At 49.0% G+C, this 20,055-nt stretch overlaps 2 protein-coding genes across 2 annotated transcripts in view; both read left to right on the top strand.

Moving 5' to 3' along the window:
- The window catches only part of rims4 (regulating synaptic membrane exocytosis 4), a 97,460-nt gene that overhangs the window by 26,942 nt on the left and 50,463 nt on the right, over positions 1–20,055 (top strand). The gene's annotated exons all lie outside the window — the stretch shown is intronic.
- On the top strand, positions 14,207–15,995 carry LOC123491628. Its single transcript, XM_045223103.1, has 2 exons — positions 14,207–15,690; positions 15,786–15,995. The coding sequence occupies exons 1-2, from the start codon at positions 14,466–14,468 to the stop codon at positions 15,941–15,943; spliced, it is 1,383 nt and encodes a 460-aa protein (XP_045079038.1). The 5' UTR covers positions 14,207–14,465; the 3' UTR covers positions 15,944–15,995.

Genomic DNA, 20,055 nt, shown 5'->3' with positions numbered 1-20,055 from the left:
CAAGAGCCGCTAGAGCCTTCCGCCAGACAGGATCAGCCAGAGCCTTCCGCCAGACAGGATCAGCCAGAGCCTTCCGCCAGACAGGATCAGCCAGAGCCTTTCGCCAGACAGGATCAGCCAGAGCCTTCCGCCAGACAGGATCAGCCAGAGCCTTCTGCCAGACAGGATCAGCCAGAGCCTTCAGCCAGCCATGAGCAGCCAGATCCTTCAGCCAGCCATGAGCAGCCAGATCCGTCGGCCAGCCATGAGCAGCCAGATCCGTCGGCCAGCCATGAGCAGCCAGATCCGTCGGCCAGCCATGAGCAGCCAGATCCGTCAGCCAGCCATGAGCAGCCAGATCCGTCAGCCAGCCATGAGCAGCCAGATCCGTCGGCCAGCCATGAGCAGCCAGATCCGTCGGCCAGCCATGAGCAGCCAGATCCGTCGGCCAGCCATGAGCAGCCAGATCCGTCAGCCAGCCATGAGCAGCCAGATCCGTCAGCCAGCCACGAGCAGCCAGATCCTTCAGCCTGCCATGAGCCGTCCAGCCAGGATCCGCCAGAGCCGTCCAGCCAGGATCCGCCAGAGCCAGCCAGCCAGGATCCGCCATTGAGTCCGGTGCTGTCCCTTAGCCCGGTGCTGCCCCTTATCCTGGTGCTGCCCCTTAGTCCGGTACTGCCCCTTAGTCCGGTGCTGCCCCTTAGTCCGGTGCTGCCCGTTAATCCGGTGCCGCCCCTTAATCCAGTGGGGGTTTAGTTGGGGGTGGTCATATGGAGGAGGCTACGGAAGCGGATAGTGACTAAGGTGGGGTGGGGACCACGACCAGGGCCAGAGCCGCCACCGTGGACAGACGCCCACCCAGACCCTCCCATAGAGTGTATGCTGGTGCGCCCGGAGTTCGCACCTTTAGGGGGTACTGTGACACTCTGGCTCCGGGACTTTTATATTTGAGCCAGGGTGTATTTGTTTTGTTGGGGTTTGGTTTGGTTATGTTGGTTTTGGGTGTATTTCTTGTTTGCAGTTCTGTGGGGTTCTTTTCTAGGTTTGGTCAATGACTCCCAATCGGAGGTAACGAGTGTCAGCTGTCGGCTCGTTATCTCTGATTGGGAGCCATATTTATTCTGATTGTTTTCCTGTGGGAATTGTGGGTTTTTGTTCCTTTTGGTCAGTGTACCGTGGACTTCATTGAGTCGTCTTTTGTTTGTAGTTCGATAACGTTTATTTAATAAAGTCATGTTTCTTGGACACGCTGCGCCTTGGTCATACTTGGACGACATAGACGACCGTGACACTTGTTTTAAAAATAGTGATATTTTGGAGATGATTTCATTTTCAAATAACCGAAAGTGAGAGGTTGTAATCTGAATAAAGGGGAAAAAAAGCCATTCTTGAACATGGGGTGAGACATTCTTACTCATTTGCTAGAGAACCAGTTCGGATTTAAGTATAACTTTTGTATGACTGACGCCTTTAGTGAGAGGTCTAATGCTTTCATATTGAATCATTTCTGCCCTCCGAATTCATATTCATTATATAAATAGGCCCTTTTAATTTTGTATGGCTTGCCATTCCAAATAAAATGGAATATTTTTTGCTCATATAATTTATAAAACAGGTCGCTAGGTGTAGGCAAGACCATAAGCAAATACAGTTGAAGTCGGAAGTTTACATACACCTTAGCCAACTACATTTAAACTCAGTTTTTCACAATTCCTGACATTTAATCCTAGTAAAAATTATCTGCCTGATGTCAGTTAGGATCACCACTTTATTTTAAGAATGTGAAATGTCAGAATAGTAAGAGAATGATTTATTTCAGCTTTTATTTCTTTCATCACATTCCCAGTGGGTCAGACGTTTACATACACTCAATTAGTATTTGGTAATATTGCCTTTAAATTGTTTAACTTGGGTCAAACGTTTCGGGTAGCTTTCCACAAACTTCCCACAATAAGTTGGGTGAATTTTGGCCCATTCCTCCTGACAGAGCTGGTGTAACTGAGTCAGGTTTGTAGGCCTCCTTGCTCGCACACGCTTTTTCAGTTCTGCCCACACATTATCTATAGGATTGAGGTCAGGGCTTTGTGATGGCCACTCCAATACCTTAACTTTGTTGTCCTTAAACCATTTTGCTACAACTTTGCTTCAGTATATCCACATAATTTTCCTTCCCCATGATGCCATCTATTTTGTGAAGTGCACAGGTCCCTCCTGCAGCAAAGCACCCCCACAGCATGGTGCTGCCACCCCCGTGCTTCATGGTTGGGATGGTGTTCTTCGGCTTGCAAGCGACCCCCTTTTTCCTCCAAACATAACGATGGTCATTATGGCCAAACAGTTATATTTTTGTTTCATCAGACCAGAGGACATTTCTCAAAAGAGTAAGAGCTTTGTCCCCATGTGCAGTTGCAAACCGTAGTCTGGCTTTTTTATGGCGGTTTTGGAGCAGTGGCTTCTTCCTTGCTGAGCGGCCTTTCAGGTTATGTCGATATAGGACTCCTTTTACTGTGGATATAGATACTTCACAAGGTCCTTTGCTGTTCTTCTGGGATTGATTTGCACTTTTTGCACCAAAGTACGTTAATCTCTAGGAGACAGAACGTGTCTCCTTCCTGAGCGGTATGACGGCTGCGTGGTCCCATGGTGTTTATACTTGCGTACTTTTGTTTGTACAGATGAACGTGGTACCTTCAGGCGTTTGGAAATTGCTCCCAAGGATGAACCAGACTTGTGGAGGTCTACAATTTGTTTTCTGAGGTCTTGGCTGATTTCTTTCGAATTTTCCCATGATGTCTAGCAAAGAGGCACTGAGTTTGAAGGTAGGCCTTGAAAACATCCACAGGTACACCTCCAATTTACTCAAATTATGTCAATTAGCCTATCAGAAGCTTCTAAAGCCATGACATCATTTTCCTTTCCATGGTAGCAAGATCATATCTATTTTTGCTAACTTTCTATTACATTTTTTGGGAGTGAGATAATTTCTTTAGAAAAAGTATCTACATCCTCTATGAGGCTGTAGAGGGATCCAAATTGTGGATTTAAAAGAAAACATGAATCATCAGCGTACAATGACACCTTTGTTTTTAAGCCCTGGATTTCTAACCCCTTGATATTACTGTTGGATTTGATTTTAACAGATAACATTTTGATGGTAATAATAAATAGATATGCCGATAGTTGTCAACCTTGTTTTACTTCTCTTGACAGTTTAAAACTTTCTGAGAAGTAGCGATTATTTACTATTTTACACCTAGGGTTTCTATACATAACTTTAACCCATTTTATAAGAGATTCTCCAAAATTTGAAATATTCCAGGCATTTATATATAAACTCCAGTCGTGCTTTATCAAAAGCCTTTTCAAAGTCAGCTATGAATAGCAGGCCTGGTTTCCCAGATTTTTCATAGTGTTCTATTGTTTCTAGTACTTGTCTTACATTATCTCCAATGTATTGTCCATGTAAAAAAAAACCTGTCTGATTAGGATTAATTGTCAGGTGCGAGCGTGGATGTGGTGTGGGAATCAAGCGCAGGACAACAGAGGCTTCGTCCAAAAGTCTTTAGTAAAGACACGAAAAACAAACAAACGGCTACAAACGAGCCGGAGGCAAGTGAACTTTACGCACACTGCGTAAACCACAAAATACAAACAAATGCGCACAACAGTGCGGACACTCTCTCAAAATAAACAAATGGAGAGAATAACTCACAGCTCCTGCTGACCGGTGAAACAATTACACACAACACAAGACTCAAACAACGAGAACTTATAGGACACATAATAAGCACAAAACAGAAACAGGTGTACCAATAAGACAAAACCAAACAAACATCGAAACATACAACGGTGGCAGCTAGTACTCCGGGGACGACGACCGCCGAAGCCTGCCCGAACAAGGAGGAGGAGCAGCCTCGGCCGAAAACGTGACATTAATAATATCCAACAATCCCTTTTTAATTCTATGTGCTATTCATTTTGCTAGAATTTTAGCATCACAACACAGAAGTGTTTTAAATGGACTGGATCTTTATATTTACCACTTGGATCCTTTTTCAGTAATAATGAAATCAGACCTTGTTGAGTGTCTGATAATCTACCATTTATATAGGAGTGGTTAAAACATGCTACAAATGGTCCTCTGAGTATATAAAAAAAGGTTTGGTATACCTCCACTGGTATGCCATCCAGCCCTGGAGTTGTCTCGGACTTAAAGGCTTGAATTGCATCAAGAAGTGATTCCTCTGTAATGTTAATCATATGTTCGAGAAAGACCCCACTGAATCCTATTTGTCTTGTAATGTATTTTATAACATAAGGAAGTGAAATTTCATCACCAAAGCGCTTTTTCACCCATTCTGGGCAGAGTGGGTGGACACCCTACTACTTGCCTACAGCTTAGCTAGCTAGCTAGATACTTTTTTTATCAATGGATTCCCGTGAGAAAGAAATTGCTAGATTTCTAAATAGTAATGTTAAGCTGGGAGCTGGTTCAGACGATCAGTGACGTCAATTTATTGGCAATGACTTTTTGACACCTGAGCCGGAGGAGAGCATCTCCATCAGTGACACCAAAGACACCGGCAAAGACACCGACTCGCTCACCAAAGTCGAGCCCCCTGAGGTGGCAACCGAGGAAGACCACCCGTTAATGGTGGATCAGTCATTTATGGTGCTTCAGTCGGCCGAGGGGGAATATGTACAATACTTACAGGAGCTCTCAACCTATGATGCTTTTACTGGCGTCATGGCAACCATAAAAAAAAATGTAAAGGCTAAAGTAATGGGTAATGTAGTCATTCAAATTGCTCGGGTTATAAACATTCCGAAAACACAAAAAATGGGTAGTATAAACAAAAATGCAAAACACAGCGGAATACAGTGGACAGTGGCATGTCCCTGGACAACGTGCTTCTTTTGAGGCTAAAATTGGCATAATATGATTGCCAGTATTTCCTATTTCACTGATCCAGATTCAGAATGCAAACTGCCTCTGCTAAGCTTTTGTGTGCCCAATGTTGCTGTTCTTTTTCAAAAGCAAATCAAATCAAATCGTATTTGCCACATGCGCCGAATACAACAGGTGTAGACATTACAGTGAAATGCTTACTTACAAGCCCTTAACCAACAATGCAGCACCCCCTACACCACCACGGACCACAGATCTCCTCGTCCGTGGTCTAGGCGGTATGACTCCCGTCGAGTGTTCCGTCATCACCTGTCACCAAACCATTGTTTTTAGTTCCCCTAATGGTGAATGGTTCTTCCTTCCTTCCTTCATTCCACGGCAATGATAGATTCCGGATCAGCGGGGAACCTTATAGATAGGGAGCTGCTATTCTCTGAATGGGGGTTGCCCACCGTGCCACTGCTTTCTCCGCTACACGTCACATCGCTGGACAATAAACCACTTGGATCAGGCACCATTACGCACGTCACTCTCCCCATCACCATCACCGTTCCCACACTACCGGAGCACCACGAGGAGCTGTCCTTCCACATCGTCACGTCACCCCTTCACCGGATCGTCTTGGGATTGCCCTGACTCAGACTACACAACCCCACCATCAATTGGATCACCAAGAGGATCACAGCCTGGTCCCCCTCATGCTGGAGGACCTGCCTGCCGGTGGTTTGTTGTTCCACGTCAATGGAGAGTCCGGAGTCCGCCCTCCAGCCCAACATTCCACGTGAGTACACAGATCTCTCCGATGTCTTCTCTGCCTCCAAGGCTAAGTGTCTCCCTCCTCACAGGCCCTGGGACTGCACCATTGACCTGCTGGAGGGGCAACACCCCGCGAAGAGTCGCATTTACTCCCTCTCCATAGCGGAGACTGAGGCCATGGAGAAGTATGTTGTGGAGACCCTGAAACAGGGGTTCATCAGACGCTCTACCTCTCCTGCCTCCGCCAGCTTCTTCTTTGTGGCCATAAAAGACGGACTGAGACCGTGCATTGACTACCGGGGGCTGAACTCAGTCACCACCAAGTACCGGTACCCCCGCCCTCTTGTTCCGTCGGCCATCGAGCAGCTTTACCAAGTTGGACCTGAGGAGTGCCTACAACCTGATTCGAATCTGGGAAGGAGACGAGTGGAAGACGGCATTCAGCACTACCTCAGACCACTATGAATACTACCTACAGCCTCGCCAACACAACTTCTGTTTTCCAGTCCTTCGTCAATGACGTGTTCTGAGACATGCCGAATAGAGAGGTGGTGGTGTACATCGACGATATCCTGATCTACTCGGCGACGTTCGAGGAGTACGTCAGGGACGTCAGAGCGGTCCTACTCTGCCTCTGGGAACACAGCCTGTTGGTGAAGGGGGAGAAATGCGAATTCCACCAACAGGCCATCTCCTTCCTGGGATACAGGATCAGTCCTCACGGGGTGTTCATTGAAAGAGCGAAGACGGATGCCGTCAGGTCATGGCCAGTCTCCACCACCATCAAGGGCCTACAGAGCTTCCTGGGCTTCGCACATTTCTACCGCCGTTTCATCAGGTCCTTCAGCTCCATAGCCGCCCCGCTCACCTCTCTCCTTGAGAGGATGCCTCAGAAGCTGGCCTGGAACCCTGAGGCTGACGATGCCTTCAAGAGGCTGAAGGAGAGGTTCACCACAACGCCCCTCCTAAAACACCCAGATCCAGCTCGTCCTTTCATCATGGAGGTGGACGCATCTGAGGAGGGCGTGGGTGGGGTCCTCTCCCAGCGGCAAGGTAAGCCAGAGAAAATGTATCCCTGGGCCTTTTCCTCTAAAAAGCTTACCCCCGCAGAGTGGAACTATGGAGTTGGAGACAGGGAGCTGTTGGCAGTGGTCCTCGCTCTGGAGGAATCCACTCCGGATTCTCACCTGACCACCGGAATTTGGAGCACATACAGGCAGCGAAACGGATGACCTCTCGTCAAGCCAAGTGGGCCCAATTTCTTACTCACTTTCAGTTTACTCTGTCCTACCGCCCAGGATCCCAGAATGTGAAAGCTGACGCTCTCTCCAGGATGCACCATACCGGAGAAAGGATCTGGGGGGTCCTATCCTGCCTCCGTCTCTCATCGTGGCACCTGTCATTTGGGATGTGAATGAAGACATCAGCCTGGCAGCTCAGAAGGACCCAGCGCCTGCCAATGCCCCCCCGGGGCGCGTGTATGTACCCACCAGGGTCCGTGACCGCCTTCTGATCTGGGCGCACACCACCCTCTGGTAAGACGCGCACCCTACATTCTCTCTCACAAAAATACTGGTGGCCCACCTTGGCTACTGATGTCTCCCACTATATCAACTCCTGTTCCATATGTGCCCAAACAAAGACACCTCGGAACGCCCCGGCAGGCAAACTAGTTCCTCTCCCAGTGCCTCAGTGACCTTGGTCACACCTGTCCATAGACTTTGTCACCGACCTCCCAAGTACTGACGGCTTCACCACAGTCCTGGTGGTCGCAGATCGGTTCTCCAAATCATGCCGTTCTTTGCTACTAACTGGTCTTCCTTCTGCTCTACAGGTCGCTGAGGTCCTGTTCCAACAGGTCTTCCGGCATTATGGACTTCCGGAGGACATCGTCTCGGACCGTGGCCCCTAATTCACCTCCCGAGTGTGGAAGGCCTTCCTGGAGAAGATCGGGGCCAAGGCCAGCCTCACTTCCGGCTATAGGCCTCAGTCGAATGGGCAGGTGGAGCGCATGAACCAGGAGCTGGGGAGGTTTCTTCATTGCCACTGTCAGAACCGGCAGGGTGAGTGGGCGAGGTTTCTATTTTGGGCAGAATATGCCCAGAACTCCCTCGTTCACTCCTCCATGGGGCACACTCCCTTCCAGTGCGTCCTGGGGTACCAGCCGGCCCTGGCCCCTTGGACACCCAGCCAGAACGATGCGCCCACTGTTGACGAGTGGTTCCACAGGGCCGGACAGGTTTGGGACGCCGCCCATGTCCAACTCCAGAGGGCCATTCGTCGGCAGAAGGACCATGCCAACCACCACCGCAGTGAGGCCCCCGTATTCCAGCCTGGTGATCGTGTCTGGCTGTGTACAAAAAACCTCCCTCTCCGCCTGCCTTGCAAGAAACTGAGCCCCGGTTTGTGGGGCTGTTTAAGGTCCTCCGGCGGACAAATGAGGTATCGTACCGGCTGCTCCTTCCCCCTCACTACCATGTCTCCCCCACTTTTCATGTGTCTCTCCTCAGGCCGGTGGTTCCTGGTCCTCTGGCGGATGCCGTCCCCCGGGGTACGCCCCCTCCACCCCTGGAAATTGACGGGAGTCCGGCGTATGTGTTGAGGGACCTGCTGGACTCCAAGTTCCGTGGGGGACGGCTCCGTTACCTGGTGGACTGGGAGGGGTATGGTCCTGAGGAGAGGATCTGGGTTCCGGCGGGGGATGTTCTGGACCCCAACCTAATTCGGGACTTCCACCGTCGCCACCCTGACAGGCCCGCTCCTCGTCCTCGGGGTCGTCTTTCTGGGTATAGACGTCCTGCGGCGGGAGCCGCGCGCCGAGGGGGGGATACTGTCACGTCTCCTCCCGTTGCTCCCCTCCGGCTGTTGTTAGTGTGTGATTGTTAGTGTCTTGTCATGTACTCACTCTTTGTTGTTCTCTTGCTCAGTGTTAAGTAAACCTTTACATTGTTGATTCCTGCGTCTGCGTCCTGCCTCTTCGTATCCTCAGTACTCGTCACAGCTGTCCTGATATCCAGAAGCTCTTTTCGGTCATAAGAGACAGTGGCAGAAACATTATGTACAGAATAAATTACGAATAACGCGAAAAAACACACATAATAGTACAATTGGTTAGAGGGCTGTAAAACGGCTGCCATCTTCTTCGGTGCCATAATCACAAAGGGAATATAAATATGGATATGTGCCATAGGATAAAAGGGATACCTTTTTGGAAGTGCAGTGTGCTTTTGATATATACCACTGGCTCAGACTAGCACCGATGGTAGCTGGTGTGACAGCATTTTAGTCCTATGGTGTTATAAAAAGAACAATGCTTGCACACATTACATCAAAGAAGTGAAAAAAGAGCTTCATTATCGGTGCACTTTTTTGCTTTCATCTTATTACAAGAAAGAGGAAAATACTTTATTTCTTTCCTCTATGGAAGTGTCTCTTGTTGACAGCAGCCTATCAGGCAGTGCTAGAAATGTGCCAGCTCTGCACTCTGCAAAGAGAGCCATCATCAAAGCACCAAGGATGGCCTCTGCACTGTAGTTTTACGTAACATCTGTGGCCACTCCGACAGGGGAAACCGCATCAGGGAAGGAAATCAACCTAATTGAAACTGGATTATGGGGAATTGAACAGTCAGGGATTACTCTTCTGGTGCAGATGATGGTTTACCATATCTTATTGGATCTTATGAATCTCATGAATACATAACAAATAATACATCTTTACATAATCAAGCCGTCAAAAGACTTGAGGCCGCCAGAAGGGAAAGAAGGGGCTATTATCTTGATTTGGTTTTCTCTCTGAAAGTTCATGCTTGTAGGAAAATAAATGGAGATGCAATTTCTTAGTGTATTATACAATTCAAACAAGACTATCATCCTGGCTGCTCTTGAGAAAATACATTCTGGTTCAGATGAGGACTGGTGCTGAACATGAACAAACACTCACACTATTACATCAGTATTGTAGTTTTTTTCCATCTCAGCTGAAATCCTGGTTAGCAGTTTTGATTGTATAGGCTCTTATACAGATTACTTTTTTGGAGTAACCTCTATAGTGTGTGAGTTCCATTCTTATCGATTCAGGTTTATCCAAGCCACCACCTTACTGTATGTTGATGATGAAATGATATTCGGTTACACTTTATTTGGATAGTCCCCTAAAGATATATTTGATTTATTTACTTAATTTGATTTATTAGGATCCCCATTAGCCGACGCCAATGGCGACAGCTAGTCTTACTGGGGTCCGACACATAACGAAAAAGACATTACAGACAGAAGACAACGATTTACATACATTTAACAACATTAACATATAGTGTGTGTGTGTATGTGTGTGTGTGTGTGTGTGTGTGTGTGTGTATGTGTGTGTGTGTGCATCTATCAGTTACACATACAGTAGCAGTCAAAAGTTTGGACACACCTATTTTCTTTATTTTTACTATTTTCTACATTGTAGAATAATAGCAAAGACATCAAAACTATGAAATAACACATATAGAATCATGTAGTGACCAGAAAAGTGTTAAACAAATCAAAATATATTTTATATTTGAGATTCTTCAAATAGCCACCCTTTGCCTTGATGACAGCTTTGCACACTCTTGGCATTCTCTCAACCAGCTTCACCTGGAATGCTTTTCCAACAGTCTTGAAGGAGTTCCCACATATGCTGAGCACTTGCTGGCTACTTTTCCTTCACTCTGCGGTCCGACTCATCCCAAACCATCTCAATTGGGTTGAGGTCGAGGGATTGTGGAGGCCAGGTCATCTGATGCAGCACTCCATCACTCTCCTTCACTCTCCTTCTTGGTAAAATAGCCCTTACACAGCCTGGAGGTGTGTTGGGTCATTGTCCTGTTGAAAAACAAATGATAGTCCCACTAAGCCCAAACCAGATGGGATGGCGTATCGCTGCAGAATGCTGTGGTAGCCATGCTAGTTAAGTGTGCCTTAAATTCTAAATACATCACAGACAGTGTCACCAGCAAAGCACCCCCACACCATAACACCTCCTCCTCAATGCTTTACGGTGGGAAATACACAAGCGGAGATCTTCCGTTCACCCACACCGCGTCTCACAAAGACACGGTGGTTGGAACCAAAAATCTCACATTTGGACTCCAGACCAAAGGACAAATTTCCACCGGTTTAATGTCCTTTGCTCGTGTTTCTTGGCCCAAGCAGGTCTCTTCTTCTTATTGGTGTCCTTGAGTAGTGGTTTCTTTGCAGCAATTCGACCATGAAGGCCTGATTCACACAGTCCCCTCTGAACAGTTGATGTTGAGATGTGTCTGTTACGTGAACTCTGTGAAGCATTTATTTGGGCTGCAATTTCTGAGGCTGGAAACTCTAATGAACTTAGTCTCTGCAGCAGAAGTAACTCTGGGTCTTCCATTCCTGTGGCGGTCCTCATGAGAGCCAGTTTCATCATAGCGCTTGATGGTTTTTGCGACTGCACTTGAAGAAACTTTCAAAGTTCTTTACATTTTCCGTATTGACTGACCTTCATGTCTTAAAGTAATGATAGACTATTGTTTCTCTTTGCTTATTTGAGCTGTTCTTGCCATAATATGGACTTGGTATTTTACCAAATAGGGCTATCTTCTGCCAGGAGGGTTGGAGGTAGTGAGAGGTTGCCACCGGACAGACGTCCTCACGATCTGATAGAACCGAGGGGCTCTGTGTTCTACCCCAGAGGAGACAGCATTCCCTGGAGCCCAGAAGGCGGTAACACGGAAGAGGTCTGCTGGAGGAGACCTGTTTCTTTTCTTTTTCTTTATTGTTGTAAATAAACACCCTTGAAACTGAGGTATCACACTTATCTCTGTGTCTGATCTATGTAACCGTCTTGATCAAACCCCCTGGTCTTCCACAAGTGATGGAGAATGCGGGAAAGTCTGACAACGTGGTCAGACCAGGGTTGACGTTTGTGCAGTATCAGCATGGATGAGTTAATAGCTCCGTTCGTTCAGGCCCAACAAGCGCAACAGGACATTCAGGAACGAACGCTGGAAGAACAGCGTCTACAGAATGTCCGCCTGCTGGAGGAAGTCAGGAAGCTGCGAGGAGAAACGCAGACCGAATCGCATCCCAATCTGTTTTTAATCAAGCTAACGGAGGATGACGACATCGAGACCTACCACTGCACATTCGAATGGACAGCACTCTGGGAAGGATGTCCCAAGGCGAAGTGGGCGAGTCTGCTGGCCCCTTTGCTGTCTGGAGACGCCCAAAAGGCGTATTATGACCTCAACTCCGAACAGGCGGCTAACTACTCAGCCGCTATGGGTACAGCCTGGGCCATTGGGCCCAACTGGTCCATGACTAGAGGTTCGTGGCCAACGCTTCCCCCCGAGACCAGATGAGCGACCTACTGCGCATCACCAGGGCATGGCTCCTAACCGACGTAGCCACTCTCCCCGTTATCGACAAAGTGGTCATGGATCACTTCTTACGGGTGCTACCACACAACATGAAGAGGGCGGTGAGCCTATGAGTGCCCCAGACCTTGGAGGACCTCTTGGGAGCTGTGGAGACGCACCAGAATACCTAGGCCCTGCTGAAGGGGACGCAGGCCGAGTCCGGGAGCTGTCGGAGGGGACAGAAGGATACCCCACCACCGTACTCCCCAATCCGACAGTCAGTCGGGTTAAAGGACTGCAGACCCACGGAGAGACAGCCGGGAGAGAGTCGATCTACCGCCGCCGCCCCCAGGTGGATGAAGAACAAAGGACGTGTTTTGAGTGTGGTGCCCGGGGACACCTCTCACGGTCGAGAGGAGTCGATGACATCAGCGGGCCCCGGAGACGAGCCGGGCCACGCAGTAAACTATGTCACATCCTGTTGGGCCCACAGCGAACCACCAGCACCCATGGTCCCGGTGAAAGTCGATGGTTACGACACCCACGCTCTGTTGGATTCCGGGAGTGTGGTAACAAGAGCGCTTGCTGGCCCATCTGACTGACCGTGGTGAGGATGTCCGTCTCCTGTGTCCACGGTGACACCAAGCGGTATTCGACCAGGCAGGCTACCATCGTGACGCCACAAGGGAGCTGCCAGATGAGGGTGTGTGCTGTACCTGAGTTGCCGATACCCCTCCTCGTGGCACGAGATTATCCGCTGTTCACAGCACTGTGGAGGTACGAGCTGGGAAAAAGAGTACGAACCGGCGACCGACGAGAGCGGGGACAGACCGTCGCCTGCGTGGCCCGGAAGCAAGCGGTTGTCAACCCAGTGTCTACGGACCCGGAGTCGGGGTCCGAGGGGGTGCCGGAACCAACCTCACCTGGTGAACAACCTGAGGAAGAGCCCATGCTCCCCCTCCTCGATTTCGAGGGACCCTCCGAGACACATGCCCTGAGCCCCCTGAGGGGACAGTTCGGGATAGCCCAGTGGGAAGAGGTCTCCTGGAGACCTGTTTCTTTTCTTTTTCTTTATTGTTGTTAATAAACACCCTTGAAACTGAAGTATCACACTTGTCTCCATGTCTAATCTGTGTAAACGTCTTGATCAAACCCCCTGGTATGCCACAATATACAAAAGTATGTGGACACCCCTTCAAATTAGTGGATTTGGCTATTTCAGCCACACCCGTTGCTGACAGGTGTATAAAATTGAGCACACAGCCATGCAATCTCCATAGACAAATATTGGCAGTAGAATGGCATTACTGAAGAGCTCAGTGACTTTCAACGTGGCACCGTCATAGAATGCCACCTTTCCAACAAGTCCTTTCGTCAAATATCTGCCCTGCTAGAGCTGCCTTGGTCAACTGTAAGTGCTGTTATTTTGAAGTGGAAACGTCTAGAAGCAACAACGGCTCAGCCGCGAAGTGGTAGGCCACACAAGCTCACATCCGCCAAATCTAGGTGTGGTGGATACCAGGAGAACGCTACCTGCCCGATTGCGTAGTGCCAACTGTAAAGTTTGGCGGAGGTCTGGGGCTGTTTTTCATGGTTTGGGCTAGGCCCCTTAGTTCCAGTGAAGGGAAATCGTAACGCCAAAGCATACAATTACATTTTAGACGATTCTGTGCTTCCAAAGTAGATGTCCTAACCGACTTGCCAAAACTATAGTTTGTTAAAAAGAAATTTGTGGAGTGGTTGGAAAACGAGTTTTAATGACTCCAACCTAAGTGAATGTAAAATTTTGACTTCAACTGTACATCAGTTGGGGTCTCTATAAGCTTCAATATGAGGTTCTAAACCTAGCATGAAAGTGCATCAGTGAAATCTCCTCAGAGGAGGAAGGGGAGGACCATCCTCCTCAATGAATTTCATAAAAATAGTGAAACATTAAAGTATCCTTTTTGATAAAACTATACTAAATATATTCACGTCACCAAATAATTGATTAAAACACATTGTTTTGCAATGAAGGTCTACAGTAGCCTCAACAGCACTCAATCCAAGATGGCAGCATGTCAAGTCGTTTGTCAAGTCGTTTGTTTGTGACTAGTACATTTTAACCTACTAATAATCTATTTATTTATGGTTGCGTAACTTCGTTGTTGCGTAGTGCAAACTATTTTATTTTTTGCTGGTGTAAAGATCACAGGTCCTCCTCAACTCGGAACTTCATTACTTGAAGTTTACCAAAGTAACCCTATCTCTGGCTGGCCTGAGTTCCTCGTTAGTCCGCGGAGTGTCTTGTCCGAGCTGCTCCTTGCTCTTCGCCTGGCTGTCAGTGGCAGCTCAACCCGTTCTCTCTATCGCCCTCAACACCCAATCTGCTCACGCGCGCAAACACTCACATTGACTCACATACACGCTGTCCCTCTCTCCACTTACCTTCGTTGGCCTCTTGTTTTTTGGTCAGAGAAAATGACAATTTACGTGGTATTGCTTTGTGCACTGACATTATTGAACTCTGGAGAAAACGAACATTGTCGCAGGGTGAGTACATCTGACAATGTACTCTCGCGTCCATTAGACATTTTGTCTGCAGGAACTCGCTCTTTTTCACTCGGTCCACTCGTCCAAGTGCCGATGCATTTGTGGCATGATGTGAACAGTACGAATTTGTGTCACTACCAAAGTCTAATGGTTTTAAATGACTGTTTTGTATTGTCTGGAAACTCACTTGTAGAATTCGCTTGCAGTAGGTCTCTTAAAAAAGAGAAGCCGTGCAAGGTTATTAAACAGAGGTGCCTAGTTATTCTTCTGTTGTTGATATCAGGTAACGTGCAACCTAACCCTGGCCCTGATATGCAATGTCTCCAAACCCCCTCTGATTTTAAATCAAGATCTGGTTTTGGTATTTTTCATTTAAATGCACGCAGCCGGTTGTCAAAAATTGATGGGGTTAGGATTTGGGCTAAATCAACTGATGCTGATGTAATTGTGTTTTCGGAAACCTGGCTCAGCAAGTCTATTTTTGATAAGGATATTTGTATAAGTGGTTACAATGTTTATCGTGCAGATCGGGTTAAGAAAGGTGGGGGTGTGGCTATATATGTAAAATCTAAATTCCATGTAAGTGTGGCAAAGTCTGAAACTATTTGTAAACAGTTGGAATTTCTTGCTTTGAATATTGAGGTTTCAAAGGGCCTCTCTATAACTGTGATTGGCTGTTATAGACCCCCCTCTGCTCTTGGTGATGCATTTTCTTCTTTGACGCACCTTATGTCTAAACTTCTTTACAGTGAAATGATCTTGATTGGTGATCTCAACTGGTGTTGGTTAAAGCCGGTGTCTGATGATTTAAAAATGTTTTGTAATTCTATGAATCTTACCCAGTTGATTAATTCACCCACTCGCCCAAATCTTAAATGCCCTGATAAATCTACCCTGATTGATTTGATATTTGTTACGGTCCGGCTCTGTTGGTCCTGTTCCTGTTGGTGTTCGTTTCCCTTTTCTCCCCTGTGTGTGTTGTTTGTGTCTGTCTCCCCCTGCTGTGCAGTCAGAGGTTCTTGGTCAGCGGGCGTGGCCATTCTATCACCAGAGCAGTTACATCAAGCTGCAGCTCATTGGCACCAATCAAGCAGCAGATATCTACCCGGGCTGGACACCTCTCCAGCGCCAGTTCGTTCCTACACTTCCAGTGGTAACTTGGCCCGTACAGCACTCTCAGTGTAGTTGTACTCTCTCAGTATTATTGTTGTTCCAGCCTCGTTTGTAACCTGTCTCTCCTTCGACCAGATCTCTTCTGTTCCTGCTGCCTGCCTGCCTGCCTGCCTGCCATTCCCACGCCGCTACCTGATCCTCTGTTGCCTGACATCCTCGTTATCCAGCTCTCAGGACTACTGGCTCTCCACCCCACTCAGCTCCTACCCCAGCCTGAAGCTACTTCACCCTGACTACTTCTCTCTGCCATTACACGTTGAATAAACTACATCCTTATTCTACTCTCTTTGTCCGTGTGTCCGTCTCTGCACCTGAGTCCCCCACCCAACCTAATAGAACGAACTGGCCAAGACATGGACTCAGCAGAGATGCCACATGAAACAACGGAGGATGGCGTACAACACGCCCTCCATTCACAAGGAGTACTATTGGGACAACACGACCAACTCATCCGGACTCTATTGGATAACAACCAGCAGTTGTTGGATCAAGTATCTCATCTCACCTCTCAGGTAGCTAACCTGGTAACACTCACTACCTTTTCTCCCTCTGCTTCTCCTCCGCCTGTTCCTCCTACAGTGGCTCCAGGCTCGGCTTCCGCTCCTGCCTTTCGGGAACCCCCCTACAACCGCACCCGAACCTTTCACGGGGATCTGAACAAATGCCGTGGTTTCCTGCTTCAGTGCCGCTTGGTGTTCCAACAGAAGCCCCTGTCTTTCTCCACGGAATCCTCAAAGGTACATTACGCACTGGGGTTAATGAGGGACAAAGCTTTGATGTGGGCAGAAGCGGCTTGTTCTACTCAGCAGATTACCAGCCTGTCGTTTGACGATTTTTCCTCTCAATTGAAAGTTGTGTTTGATCACCCGGACTATGCCGGAACCGCCACAAAAAGACTATTGAAGCTACGACAGGGCACGGGTAGCGTGGCTGAATACGCCATTGATTTTTGGACCTTGGCAGCCGATTCCAAGTGGAACGACGAAGCTCTTCAGGGAGCGTTTGTTAACGGTCTAAGTGACACAATTAAGAATGAACTAGCTGTTCGTGATGAGCCTGCTAATCTTCATGTTCTCGTTTCCCTTGCTACACGAATAGACAACAGGCTACGGGAGAGGAGACAGGAGAGGGGCGGTCGGGTCCACACCTCTAACGGGGCTCCCTCGCTTTCTGCAGTCCAAGCTACACCACCACTCGGACACCGACCACACACCTCAGCGGATTCCTCCACGGAACTAGACAAGCCCATGCAGCTGGGCCGTGCTCGTCTGTCCCATGTCGAAAAGGAACGGCGCATACGGGCTGGTGAGTGCATGTACTGTGGGGGCCGCACTCATTTCCTGGTTAACTGTCCGATTCGCCCCAAAAGACCAAGCTCGCAGGTAAAAGTGGGCGTACTTGCGAGTGTTAGACCAGACTCAATGCCCACAGCACCCCGTCTAGTGATCCCAGTTACAGTCCAGTTCAGGAATCTATCTCTCCCACTAGCTGCTCTCATCGACTCTGGTGCTGAGGATAGTTTTATTGACGCTAGCCTGGTTACTCAGGCTGAGATCCCTGTTAAGCCCCTGCCTAAGCCTATAACAGTAACCGCTATTGACGGCCATCAGTTTGCCAACATCACCCACCAAACTGTCCCCGTTTCTCTCATGCTGTCCGGCAATCACAAAGAAACCATCCAGTTCAAAGTAGTCTCCTCCTCGGCCTCCCCCCTTATCCTCGGTTTTCCCTGGCTTAGCCTTCACAACCCCCATATTGATTGGCAAAACCACAAGATACACAGTTGGAGCACTCACTGCCATTCTGTTTGCCTTGGGTCGGCTATTCCGCCCTCGGTCGGCTCCCCTGCTTCCCCAGTCAAAACCCCAGACCTCTCTTCAGTCCCGGAGGAGTACCGGGACCTGGCCGAGGTATTCAGCAAGTCCAAGGCACTTTCATTACCACCTCATAGGCCATACGATTGCGCTATTGAGTTACTGCCTGGAGCGCCTTTGCCGTCCAGTCGGCTTTTCAATCTGTCCCGTCCTGAGAGAGAAGCTATGGAAACCTACATAGGCGACTCCCTAACCTCTGGCATCATTCGTCCCTCATCGTCCGCTGTTGGTGCTGGGTTCTTTTTTGTTGAGAAGAAGGACAAAACCTTACGGCCCTGCATTGACTACAGAGGACTTAATAACATCACAGTCAGAAATACATACCCCCTGCCTCTCATCAACTCAGCATTTGACTCCCTTCATGGTGCCACTGTGTTTACCAAACTCGATCTACGGAACGCTTACCACCTCGTTAGGATCAAGCAGGGAGACGAATGGAAGACTGGGTTTAATACCCCTCTCGGACACTTTGAATACCTAGTCATGCCATTCGGTCTCACTAACGCCCCAGCAGTGTTTCAGGCCATGGTGAACGATGTGTTGAGGGATTTTCTACACCGTTTTGTGTTTGTCTATTTGGATGACATTCTGATATTCTCTAAGTCACAGGATGAACACGTCTCCCACGTCCGTCTGGTTCTCCAACGCCTCCTGGAAAACAAACTGTATGTGAAGGCAGAAAAATGTGAGTTCCACCGGCAGTCCGTCCCCCTTTTTGGGCTTCATCATCGAGCGGGGACAAGTGTCACCAGACCCTGACAAGATCAGAGCGGTTGTGGAGTGGCCCACACCCACGTCTCGGAAGCAGCTACAACGCTTCCTGGGTTTCGCCAACTTCTACCGCCGCTTCATCAGGGGTTTCAGCCGAGTGGTTGCCCCCTGACCAAGCTCACCTCCCCTAAGGTGCCATTCCTGTGGACGCCTGAGGCCGAGTCAGCCGTGAGTACATTGAAGAAACTGTTCACCACCTCACCTGTTCTTATTCATCCAGACACTAGTTTGCAGTTTGTTGTGGAAGTGGACGCCTCAGATTCGGGGGTGGGGGCTGTCCTGTCACAACGTTCCCCACGGACCAGAAGCTCCATCCGGTGGCTTTTTTCTCCAAGAGATTGACCCCTGCTGAGAAGAACTACGACGTGGGTAACCGGGAGTTGCTTGCTGTCAAGTTGGCGTTGGAGGAATGGAGGCACTGGCTAGACGGAGCAGAGCAACCCTTCATAGTCTGGACGGACCACAAGAACCTGGCTTACATCCAGTCGTCCAAGAGGCTGAACTCCCGTCAGGCCAGATGGGCTCTGTTCTTCAGCAGGTTCAAGTTTATCTTAACATATCGTCCTGGCACACGTAATGTCAAGCCTGATGCTCTCTCTCGCCAGTTTACAGACACTGAAGACTCCAGCAATCCTGAACCTGTTCTGCCCGCTTCCTGTTTGGTGGCGGCCGTTCATTGGGAAATCGAGTCCCTCGTCCGATCGGCACAAGAGTTGGAACCTGGACCGGCCGATGGGCCTCCCGACCTTCTCTATGTTCCCGCAGCCGTGCGGCCGCAAGTGCTCAACTGGATCCACACCTCACGCTTCTCCTGCCACCCTGGTATGAAACGAACACTATCGCTACTCAAGAGGCACTTTTGGTGGCCATCCGCCGAGGCTGACGTCCGGGAGTACGTGGCGGCCTGTTCCATCTGTGCCCAAAATAAGGCTTCCCACAGGGCTCCTTCGGGCCTGCTGCGGCCTCTCCCTGTCCCGAGTCGGCCTTGGTCTCACGTGGGCTTGGACTTCGTCACTGGACTTCCTATGTCTGAGGGTAATGACACTATACTCACCATCGTGGACAGATTCTCTAAATCTGCCCATTTTGTTGCATTACCAAAATTACCATCTGCCAGTGAGACAGCCGACCTCTTTGTCCTACATGTATTCCGTCCCCATGGAATACCTGTGGACATAGTGTCCGATAGAGGTCCACAGTTTATTTCTCGGGTATGGAAGGAGTTTTGTTCGGCTCTGGGTGCCTCTGTCAGTCTCTCATCAGGTTTCCATCCCCAGTCCAATGGCCAGACTGAGAGGACCAACCAGGACCTGGAGGCTGCTCTACGCTGTGTGACATCCCAGAACCCGTCTACCTGGGCCAAACATCTCCCGTGGGTCGAATATGCCCACAATTCCCTCACCTCATCTGCCACGGGCCTCTCACCATTTGAGGCGGCTTTGGGGTACCAACCGCCATTGTTCCCGTCTCAGGAAAGGGAGTTAGCCGTTCCGTCAGTTCAGGATAACCTTCGTCGCTGCCGCAAGGTGTGGGTGGACACCCGTGAGGCCCTTCTACGGACAGCAGAGAGGAATAAGAGGGTGGCGGACAGGCACAGGGTAGTCGCTCCACAGTTCCAGCCTGGTCAGCGTGTCTGGCTCTCCTCCAGCAACATTCCCCTGCGCACTGACTCCCGTAAGCTGTCGCCCCGATATTTGGGT

Source organism: Coregonus clupeaformis, chromosome 10 (genome assembly GCF_020615455.1).
Source record: "Coregonus clupeaformis isolate EN_2021a chromosome 10, ASM2061545v1, whole genome shotgun sequence".
NCBI lineage: Eukaryota > Metazoa > Chordata > Actinopteri > Salmoniformes > Salmonidae > Coregonus > Coregonus clupeaformis.
This window is presented reverse-complemented; position numbering and strand designations above follow the sequence as displayed.

Coding starts and splice junctions, on each gene's coding strand:
- LOC123491628 (XM_045223103.1), top strand. CDS start 14,466: ATGACAATTTACGTGGTATTGCTTTGTGCACTGACATTATTGAACTCT. Junction 15,691..15,785: donor TCGTTCCTACACTTCCAGTG/GTAACTTGGCCC, acceptor TCCTTCGACCAG/ATCTCTTCTGTTCCTGCTGC.